Source organism: Chrysochloris asiatica, unplaced genomic scaffold, assembly GCF_000296735.1.
Source record: "Chrysochloris asiatica unplaced genomic scaffold, ChrAsi1.0 scaffold00019, whole genome shotgun sequence".
Classification (NCBI taxonomy): domain Eukaryota; kingdom Metazoa; phylum Chordata; class Mammalia; order Afrosoricida; family Chrysochloridae; genus Chrysochloris; species Chrysochloris asiatica.
This window is the reverse complement of record NW_006408537.1, coordinates 22,255,919-22,267,947: the sequence shown is the minus strand read 5'-3', so window position 1 is coordinate 22,267,947 and position 12,029 is coordinate 22,255,919. Positions and strand designations below refer to the sequence as shown.

General features: G+C 35.4%; 1 protein-coding gene across 1 annotated transcript in view; it reads left to right on the top strand.

Annotated features, from left to right (window-relative positions):
• The window catches only part of LMBRD1 (LMBR1 domain containing 1), a 142,768-nt gene extending 131,778 nt beyond the window's left edge, over positions 1-10,990 (top strand). The window contains exons 12-13 of the mRNA XM_006835781.1: positions 10,106-10,197; positions 10,547-10,990. Coding sequence (XP_006835844.1) covers positions 10,106-10,197; positions 10,547-10,663 — 209 coding nt within the window. The 3' untranslated portion in view covers positions 10,664-10,990. The remainder of the gene's footprint in view (positions 1-10,105; positions 10,198-10,546) is intronic.
• Positions 10,991-12,029: the final 1,039 nt, after the last annotated feature.

Here is a 12,029-nt window from a genome sequence, read left to right as displayed (position 1 = left end):
TAACAACAACATATTGTACAGCACATATCTAGTAAAGACTGCTCAAATGGTAGCATCTCATCTCATAGACAGAAGCTTCTCACTCCAAGGGTTGTATTATCATGTAAGGGTAAACCAGAAATAAAGGAATGTTACTTCTAGAAAACTATAAGCAAAGTTGGTCATATTGCCTAGAAGAGCCAAAAGGAAATCAGCTGTTTCTGAGAAATAATAATTACAAGCTGCTTTTTGCAGATTAGCAGTTCAAATGCACATCCCCAGAGCAAATTTCATTGTAATCTCAGACTGGCAGTACTAAAGGCACCTAATGTTAGTAAATGTAAGCCTACGCTCAAAGAATGCATTTCAGGAAACTCCCACAAAAGAACAAAGATGAACATGGTGGAGTCACATATTCAAATACAATAAGGTAAAAGGCACCATGAAAAAGAGCTAGAAGAAATACTAGCAGATGGAGACTTGCAAAAATCTGATATTGGAATTATCAACATGGATTTTATTGAGATATATAAAATATAAAGAACATTACCAGGTCACAATACTGGCAGGGAGCAATAAACTACTTTTTAAAATGAATGAACTAAAGAAAACTTGGCAGGTTTTTAAGACCCCCAAAATAAAATGTTTAAAAATGAACAAACATTAATTAGAATTAAATTCAATTGAGGGAACTACAGAGTAAAGCCACAATGAGGTCTCTTAACAGACTGTTTATTAGTTGTAAGAGGAAAAAATAGTAACTGTATATTGGATAAATTGGGTAATACCTGTACCAATTTTTTCAAAATTAACATAATGAGAGGTAGATGCATATCATGTGCTTCAAGATATGATATTCTGAGAAGAACACAGTATCATTTGCATGGTAATTCAGCCAATAATGGACAATATCTAATCATGAAGATCAGACAAACTCAAATTGAGGAACATTCTATAAAAATCTGGCATGAATGCTTCAAAAAGGTCAATGTTATAAAGTATAGTAAGGCTAAAGAACTATTATAGATTAAAGAATACTAAAGAGATATGAAAGGAGCTCCGGTAGCGTAGTGGTTACGAATCAGGCTGTGGGCCGCAAGGTCAGCAGTTCGAAACTACCAGCTGTTCCGCAGGAGAAAGATAAGGCTTTCTGCTCCTGTAAAAATTTACAGCCTCGGAAACCCTGTACAGGGTCACTATGAGTCGGAACCGACTCCACGGCACATAACAACAACAACAACAAAGAGATATGATAACTAAATGTAATAAAGGTCTTGGATTGGGTTCTGTACTGAAAGATAAAAGTGTTATAAAACAAGAATTGTAGAGTAAGTGAAAATAATCTATCAGTGTTAAATTTCCTGGGTATAATAACTCAATTTTAGTTGTGTTAGAGCATATCTTTTTGCTTAAAAAATACTGAAATGTTAAGAGGTCTTGATGTATGGTTCTTGAAACTTAGTGTATCTATTGAGAAAATGATAAAAGGGGGGAAATCCCCACAATGATAAATAAGCACTATGGAATCCTGATGTGGCTCTGTGGGCTAATGCGTTGGACTGCAAAGTCATTTGAACTGCAAAGTCAGTGGTTCAAGCTAACCAGTGGCTCCTTTGAAAACCCTATACAGGGTCGCTATGGGTCGGAATCAACTCGACAGCACTTAACAACAACAACTATCCAAATAGCCACTATTTAAAAACCTGACAATAAATGCCAAACACAGGCCAAAATGAAAACACTAAATGTAACTATTTATAAATGCCATTTCTAATACCATTATATATTATTTTTCATAAATCTAAGTTTAAACTCCAGTGGTTTAACATGATAATGTGTTTTATAGTATAAAATGGCAGAACTTATGTTGAACATAAAAGTTACAATCAACCATACAGAGACAAAAAGGCGGGGAGTATTTGCCCAAAAACAAAGTTCAGAAGACAGAAAGGGACAGAAAAGAACACAGGGATGAAGTGGGAAGAGTGATTTTACTTTGGGGATTGCAACCAATGTCAAGAAATAAAATGTATATAAATTGTTGAATGGAAAACTGATATTGCTATGTAAACTTTCACTCCAACCATAATAAAAAGGGTTGTTTGTTTTTTTTTTAGTTAGTGAGTTTAATACTACCTGGTAATTTCTTAAAGCAATTTAGATTAAAAGATAACTTCTTATAAAAGTTAATCTTTCTTGTTTATTTAAATTTTGAGTGTGCTATAAAATAATTCATCTTATTTTCCTGTTACTTCTAGTATAATTCTCTAACATCAAGCAAACTTCAATATAATTATTTACATTCAGTCTTGTTAAATGAGGCATTCTTTAATGAGGTTTGCAGATATATTTGAGTTTGTAAGTGAAATAACGGTATAAATCCACAAAGAAAATATTAAAAACTCAAAAATCAAGCTTCTTTTCTGAATACACATAGTACTTTAAAATTTATTGAAAATTTTTTCCCATATTTTTAAATTAATCATCACCACAACTTTAACGCTAAAGGAGTGTTTCATATTTGGTGACATAATCTAACTTTCTTAAAAACTCTAAGATTTTTCTGTAGCTTTCTTACCTATTTTTAATGTTGGAGCAATTTTTATATGTTTTTAAGTAACACTTTTGTATTGAAAGCCATAAGCATAAGTTAACTACTAGAATTGTGATCATTTTGATAGCCCTATTTGGAGTTAGTTATTTAAGGAATCCAACATTAAGTAATGATAGCAATTCAAGCATATTTAGAAGATAATCACATATCTTTTTCAGTAATGTTGAGACCTGTAATCCTCTTAGTCTTAAAAAATCTAAGACTCATTTCTAATATTCTGTATCATCATTTTTATCTGTTATTTATGTTTTTTCACTTAACAAAGATTTATTAAATGTCTACAGTGTCCGAAAGTATTCAAGGTACTAGGAGTGAATAGAAATCAAATATTCCTGTTTCCATGGAGCTTATTTCCTGGAAGGAGACAGATATATATGTCAGATGATAAGTATTATGGCGGGGGAGGGGAATGAAACTCAATATGAACTTCATGCTAATGCTTGATTTCAAATTTTAATTTTTAGGTAGAATAGAAATGAAAATTCTTACTGAGAGGGTGACATTTGAGCAAAAAATACCATAAGGAAGTGAGGAATAAATTTAGATATCTGGGAAGAGCATTTAAGATAGACCTAACAGGAAATGTCAAGTGAAAATATGCTTGGGTAGGTAGAGGAACAGCAAACACAATTTTAAGAACTTCATGTGGTAAGTGTAGAATGTAAAGAGCAGAAGAGTGACATGGTGTGACTTAGGTTCTCAAGGGATCGCTCTGATTATTGTATTACATATAGACCAAAGGGGTGGCAAACTTTTTTCTGTAAAGATGCTATTCTAGGCTTTGTGGGCCATGCGGTCTATGTTACAAGTACTCACCATAGACGATACAGAAATGAATGACTATGGTTATGTTCCAATAAAACTGCACGAAGAAAAAAAAGTGGCAGGCCAGGTTTGGAAAGCAGGACATAGTTTACTAAACCTTAATATAGATTATCGTAGGAGACAGATGAGACTTGTTGCTACCACAAAGATTTAAAGCCTTGGAAATCCTATACAGGGTCACTATGAGTCACAAGTGACTTGATATAACACTTAACAGCAACAACCGATATAGACCATAAAGAATCAACAGCAAAAACAGATTGAGGGTTCAGCAACTATTGCAGTAATACAAAGTAGAGCTGCTTCTGTTTTCAAGAAATGCTCAGATTCTGGATATATTTTGAAGGTAGAGCCTGTGGTGTTGGTAATGAATATGAATAGGGTATGAGGGAGAGAGAAATTCAAGATAATGCTCATGTTTTTAGCATTTTAATTTGAAAATCTTTGCTTAAAGTATCAAACTTTACTTTTGAATAGTATCAAGAATAATTGTCTTTAATATAAAATCACTTGCATCTTTTAAGTTTAAATATTTCTTTTTTTAAGCCTGTTTGATTTTGTTTTCTTCTTGGTATTCCTTCATAAATGAAGAATAAGTTTAATAACTTAAGTTGTTCATTATACTTTTTCTCATTAAGTTTCCCTGTGGCTGAACGTATACATGAAGTGTGTAGAGTTGGTGCATAATCTCATGGTCAAGGAAGAAAGCAAAATGGAAATGTTAGCCTGTTAGCTATCTTTGTTGATGTTCTTGTTAGGTGCCATCTGGTCAATTCTCTCATAGCAATCCTATGCACAACAGAACAAAACACTGCCCAGTCCTGTGCCATCCTCACAAAAACCTGGACCTATTGCTACTCCATTGAGCTAGTCCATGACATTCAGGATCTTCCTCTTTTTCACTGACCCTCCACTTTGACAAACTTGGTATCGTTCTCCAGGAATTGGTTCCTCCTGATAACATGTCCAAGGTGTGAGAGATGAAGTCTTGCCATCCTAGTTTCTAAGGAGTATTCTGGCTGTACTTCTTTCAACACAAATTTGTTTGTTCTTCTGGCAGTCCATGGTCCTTTCAATATTTTTCTCCAATACCATAACTCAGATGTATCAATCCTTCTGTGGCGAAATTTCCTTATTCATTGTCCAACTTTCACATGCATATAAGACTGTTGAACATACATCCCATGGCTTGGATCAGATGCACCTTAGGCTTCAAACTGGTATCTTTGGTCTTGAATACTTGAAAGAGGTTTTGTGTAACAGATTTGCCTAACACAATACGTTGTTTGATTTCTTGACTGCTGCTTCCATGAATGTTGATTGTAAATCCAAGCAAAATGAAGTCTTTAACAATGTCAATCTTTTCTCCATTTATCATGATGTTATTTATTGGTCCCGTTCTGAGGATTTTTGTGTTCTTTACATTGTGGTGCAATCCATACTAAAGACTATGGTCTTTAGTCTTCATCAGTAAATATTTTAAGTCCTCTTCACTTTTACCAAGCAAGGTTGTGTCACCTGCATATTGCAGGTTGTTAATGAGTCTTCTTCAATCTTGATGCCACACTGCTATTTTTGTTGTTCTTAAGTGCTGTGGAGTTGGTTCAGAGTCATAAGTGACCCTGTATAGGTTTTCTGAGGTTGTAAATCTTTGTGGGAGTTGAAACCTTCATCTTTCTCATGCAGAGTGGCTAGTATGCTCAAACTACTGACCTTGTGGTTCGCAGGCCAGTGTTTATTGTATGTAGCCACCATGCTCCTACACTATTTGTTGTTGCTTTTAAGTGTTATACACTCAGTTGTGACATCTAGCTACCTGGTATAGGGTTTCTGAGGAGCTGCTGGTAGGTTTGAACTCCCAACCTTGTGGCAAGCAATCCAGTGTTTATCCTGCAGCACCACTGTTATCTTTAGGTATATCTAAATGAGACTTACCAATCATGGAATAAAGTTATAGAGCCTTGCCTTATTTTAGTAATGTGTTTATAAAAATGTTTAAAGTGAATAATTATTAGGGAATACGTTAAGGACATTGGCCTATATTTACTCACTTCTCTATTTCTTAAAATACTACCATTCTCCAAAGCACAGTGAAAAAAACCATGACATCACCCTTTCTTCCCAGAAAACTCTTTACTCAACTGATTTCATTACTTCCTTGCCTTGGCTTCACAGATGTAAGCATCATACTCAAATTTGTAGGGTTTCTTAGCGAATTTCACAGTTCCAATTCGGGATTAGAGATTCTCAGGACAAAGTTTTTTGGCCAGAACAGACTGTCCTTAGCCCTGCCTGTAGGCAGGCCTCTCTCTTACCCTTGACCTTTCATGGGCCCTGGACCTCTCACAGGCCCATTGGGCTCTACCCTGCACCAACAGTGTTATAGAGGTTTTATCATGCTGCTGTAAATGTCTCCCTAATATTAGCCTTAGCATGAAGGCACTTGGGTCTAGCTCAGAGGATTAGCAAATTTAGCTCTTCCAAGTGACTGCCTGGAGATCCACACCCCACTCTGCAAGTCTGAAGTCACTCGGCTTTACTTGCTCTGTGGGCTAAGAAGCCCATCATCACTGTGTTTCATGCTCTGTTGGTTCTGCTGCTGCTGCTCCTCTGCCAATCTTCTGGTTGCACAGCTTTCTGTCCCTGGGTGCAGGAGGTTCAATGTGCAGGAGTTTGTGTCTCAAGAACACAAATGATTCCTGGCTCTTCTTTAATGGTTGTGAGATCCCCTATTCCTGCTACGCTTCTGAGAGGGCTCATTTCATACACTTGAGAGTTCTGAGTTTTCACAGTTAACCCTGGTAACAGTCACAGCTGAATCATAATTCATTGGCATCTCCACCACCTTCTCTTACACAAACCTTACAAAAGTCATATGGTGAGAATTTACAAACACTAGGAACTCTGATACATACTGGTTACATAATTGGACTGCTAACCTCAGGGTCAGCAGTTCGAAACTACCAGCTGTTCCATAGGAGAAAGATGAGACTTTCTGCTCCCATAAAGATTTACAGCCTCAGAAACCCTGTCACGATGAGTCAGAACCCACTCCATGGCACATAACAACAACAGCATGGCTGGAAGAGGACTTCTGGTGTGGCATTGTAGGATAAACATTGGACTGTGAACCACAAGGTTGAAGGTCCAAACCCACCAGCTGCTCCTGGGAAACCTGGTACAGAGTTACTAAGAGTCAGAATCAACTTGATGACGCTTAACAAAAGCAATGGCTAGGAGAGACAGTAAAGTAATTCATTGAACCACATTCATGTTACTTTCTCCACAGATACCCATATCTTAAGGACATCACTTGCCATAGTGACCCTGTCATCTCAGTTTCCATTACATTCAAATAAATCACTATGCCTTTTAACTTTCTATACTCTGAAATACACACAGTTAGACTAATTGTGTTAAAGTAGTTGCCAAATTATCTTATGCATCAGAATTATTTTGAGGACTTGATAAACAGAGATTGTAAAGTTTTGGATACAATGAACCTGAATGGGACCTAAAAATTTGCTAATGGTTCTGTTGTGGTATCCATACAATATCCATTGTCCTAAAGTATTCTGAAAATGCCATTCCTCCAATGAAAATCTTAGGTGCTCTGTCCTGCATTTAAGGACATAATTATTTAGCCCATCCTTTAAGTTTCTAGAAGTCTGTAGGTAATAAAAATAGTTAATGATCTCAGCTTCTAACCAAAAAGTTGGCGGTTTGAGTCCATTCAGAGGCACTTTGGAAGAAAGACCTGAAAAAAATACATCATTAAAAATCTTAATAAGCACAATTATACTCTGACACACATTCAGTTGCCATGAGTAGGAGTCACCTTGACAGCAACTGGTTACAACTTTCTACCTTTTAAAAATACACTTTCTGAATGTGACCCTCATTTCCACCTTTAGTTTTCAATGATTTGTTCTTAAAATATCTCAACAGGTTCGCCTCACTTCTTATCATCATCAATTTTAACAGTATTCCCGATTTGGAATTTATTAGGGAAGTGAACAAGGTCTACTTCAGGATCAGAAAGAACTCAGGATGCAGCACACCGTCATCTTGTCTTTGGCCTCTCAGCCATGTGATCCCTTGGCCTATGTCCTGCTTGGGCACATGTTACAAAGCTCCTTTAGCTAGTCTATAAACTCCCAAAGGTCACATTTTGCAAGAGACCCTCTTGCCTGTAGGCACTCAGCTGATGCACCTAGAAGCCCACAGCTGCGAGCCACCACCTCTCCACCATCTCTGCCACTGCCTCTGCTGGCACCGCTTTTCTAGATAGGGGTTTCATGGTCCACTCATGCTCTCCTTTCTTAGTGGTCCTGGGATTGTCTGTTCTTACTTCTGAGGTTGCTCCATTTTAACCCATGAGAATGGCAAAACTAACCAATCCCAGCATTTGACTCCTGTACACCCTATTTGCCATGGTCCCACCCAATCATTTGGTAGAAATTAAGATGCTGGATAGAAAAGCCATGTCAAGGACATTCACGGTACCACAGCGGTGTATCCTGTTACTGAATTATGTACAATATGTATTTCACCAAATCTATTTGTTTTGACTGTGTCATGATACTAGTGCTGAAGTAATTATTTTCCTTATTACTGTTATACGTATGCTTCTAAAATTTTAAGATTAGATGTTCACCTTGAAACCATTTGAGTAACTTTTCAGAACTGTGCTCCTTATCATGGATTAGATAATACCTTGAAGAAGAAAAAGAAAATGAATAGTAGTTGCCACTGTGCATGGGAGGTTTTACTATAGCTCTCAATTGGTCCTTACAACAATACTGTAAGAAAGATTGTGATATCCCTATTTTGCAGCTGTGGAGACTCCATAGTTACATTTTTTTCATATTTGCCCCTTCACTCAATAAAGAGGTGACCAAATGATATTCAATGCCAAGTTTATCAGTGCAAGGGCCTGAGTTTTTCCCACCTTCTGCCTTTTATTTGTATTTAATTTTTAAATATACTGAAGCTTCTTGTTTTCACACGTTTGGAATTTGGTCAGATTTTAGTCAAAAGAAATTAGAGAATACATTATTTAGCGATACAAATTTTAAATGAAATACTTTTTCCTTTTGCTTTAGTTTACTTTAATAGTCATTTTAAATATAGTTGCCGGGTACTCTGATGGGTGCTTTGAAACACCCAGTCTTACCTGATGGGAAAAAATGACAAGTTGAAGAGCTATTGCTGTGAATTAAGTTTTATGATTGAAGAGAGAATAAAATGTGGAAGCACTTATCAGTAACTAAGGAATTCCCTGTTTAGGAATCTCCTCTTCTCACTGAGCTCTTAACACCTAGTACAGTACATTCCTGGGTGCTTGCTAACTATTGGAAGGGAGAGAAATGGTTATTCACCCACTGCTGCTTGAAGCGTTTTCAGGTTTTCTTAGGACTTTAAATGTTTCTTTCATACTTTTCTATCAAAAGGAAAGCACAGACTATGAAGGAGGCCCTCCCGGCATCAATAGACAGAAATTAGTCCATGAAACGAAGAGGTTGCTTCTGTATTAAACTGTATGGGTTTTGTTTTGTTTGGGGTTTTGTTGTTGTTTTTTGCCAGAAAAAGATGTTACTTTGTCTTGTCTGAGATTGAACAATTCAGAAACAAACATTGAAGTACAGTGGAAGGGACTTAAAATAGGCAATTTTTAGATTATGCTTTACATATGTCATATATTTTTATAGACTATAACCTAAATGCTACTTTTTGGAAAACTAAGTGGTAGCGAAAAAAGAAAAACGGAAGTTATAGTTGATCCCTATTTATAAACTGAACTACAATATGCCGGCTTAGTTGTTTTCATCAATAATATAGCTCCCAGTTGCATGTATGAGGTTTTTATTTGCCTTTCTTCATTTTGGATAAAATATACAGCAATCATAGTTTAAATATACTGACATAACCTTATGTTAGTATATTGAGATGAGTATATTGAGAATGTGTCAATGGAAATATGTATTTGGATAAAATCTTTATGGAGCCCAATACAGATTTCAAATAACCAGTCCGCCACTTACTCTTAAAGATGTATTTTATTTGAACAATGAAAGTATATAGTTTATTTTTAAATCCAACTATAATATCACCTAAAATTTAAACAGGAAACATACCAGTATTTTTTTTTTTTTTAATTCAGAAGCAGCAGCCATCTATTAAATAGCATTCTTTAATGATGCAACAACAAAAAGCTCAAAATTACCTCATATGTGGGAACTGTCCTGAGAATTACATTCTTAGAAAAATACAGCTTAATACTTAGAAAGTCATCTGATGACTTTGTCATTTATTTTTGTGATGTTCATCAGGAAAACTTTATCAACTTCTTGATTTTTTTAGGACATTTCTGTCATTCATCGTTTTTCTATTTCAAGTAAATTTAGTGAGCTTTTTTTTTTTTTTACATTCTTAAGCCTGTGATTTTAGTGGTACCATTAATACTTTTAAATAGGTCTTATTAGTTGCTAATTTAACACAATCTTTGGGAGAGTATGTCTGGAAGAGTGAGCTTTGGAGACATACCTAGACATCAGACCCATTTCTAACACTTACAAGCTATTTGACTTTAGTCATTAGTTTGGGTTAATGACCCTCAGATGTAGTATTAATTGTCTACTTTCAGAGAGAAACTGTCTTACTATGACTCTTTATTTGCCTTTTCAGATCAATGTACTGTTACCCGGACATACCTATTTCTTCATAAGTTCTGGTTCTTTAGTGCTGCATACTATTTTGGTAATTGGGCCTTTCTTGGGGTAAGTACAAGCATTTCAGAGATGATCTGCCATTCCTTCTCTCCCTTAATTTTTGAGCTAATTCACTACTTGGCTTCTGCTGCTTTAACACTCTTTAATGTTATTCACCAGAGTCCTGGTGTGGTGCTGTGGCTTAATGCACTGGACTGCGAAGTCAATGTGAGCCACAGGGTTGATGGTTCAAGCTCATCAGCTGTTCCTTGGGAACTCTAGAGTCGAAATTTTATAAACTTTTAATTACATATGCTGTCATAGTGCCTTTGTATCATAGTAGTGCCACTGGACTTTGAATGGCTTTCTAAATGATTTTAGATTTGGGAAATAATACGTAGCTTATTTAAATTTACAGGTATTCTTGATTGGATTAATTGTATCCTGTTGTAAAGGGAAGAAATCAGTCATTGAAGGAGTAGATGAAGATGACTCAGACATAAGTGATGAAGAACCCTCTGTCTATTCTGTCTAACAACATGTGTCTTAAAGCTGACTGAAAACCTAGTATGCGTTTTTAAAGTGTTAAGCTAACATTAAGATGATCTTACTAGCTTTCATAAAAAATGAGAGCATGGCTATTAAAAGAACTATATTTTTTATGTTTTCTTGAAATTACTGTATAATAGATTCACAATAAAATTACTAAAATAATACTGTGTATATACAACTGGCTTTGTGAAGGAATGTTTGTGGAAAAAAATTTCTCTAATGTATAATAGTGTTGAATTGATTAAAAATCTTCCAGTATTAATATTTCCTTCTGTTTATTTTTAAAAATATAATAAATCATTTTATTTGTACCTTTGGGTCTCTAGAGTAATGTGGAATTTTAAAATGTTTATGTCTGATTAGCTAATAGAAAATGTTCACAATGTAGCTGATAAAAACTGTATTTCAGTTTTTTTACATAAGATTATTAGTGCTTCTTATAGATTTTATCAAGAGATTTTACTTAGTTGTGTAAGATGTATTATAGTACGCAGATACTAACCTAATATGAATTTTACCACCTTTGCAATATTCTGGTATGGTGCTGTAGGATAAACACTGGACTAACTGCAAAGTCAGCAGTTCAACCAGCCACACCTTAGAAACGCTTTATAGGGATGCTATGAGTCAAAACCAACTTGACAGCACTTAACAACAACACAGCATGTAAAACATGGATATCATTTTAGAATTTTTGCTTTATAGCTATTTATGTTGTTATATTGATATTCCAAATTATATGAGGTATCATCAAGAATAATTGATTCTGAAATATCAGAATTGCAGATTTAAAGACGTTACAGATTAATTTTATAATCTGGAATTGCAGATTACATGACATCTAATTTTGGCTTTTGAGCGTTTTTTTTTATTCTAACAGTCTAAAATTAACAAAAGTCATAGTGAAAGCTATCTAATATCATTAGGGTGTTTTGAACATATTCCGGATAATGGAACATCATCACAAATGATATCCTAATTTATTAACATGATCAAATTGGAACTCAGAAAAGAAATGAATCATGATCCTTAAAATAAAATACTTTGAGGCTTCTGGAATAGACTTAAGTATTTATTAACAATTATCTCCAACTTAATTCTCTCCCTTAGTTTTTGAGCTAATTCACCACTTGGCTTCTGCTGCTTTAACACCCTTTAATGTTATTCACCACAATTAGTCCTGATGTGGCACTGTGGCTTAATGCCCTGGACTGCGAACGAAGTCAGTTTGTGCCGCAGGGTTGGTGGTTCAAGCTCATTAGCTGTTCCTTAGGAACTCTAAACAGGGACCCTATGGGTTGGAACCAAATCAACGGCACACAGTAACAACAGCAGTCTTCATGTGGCAT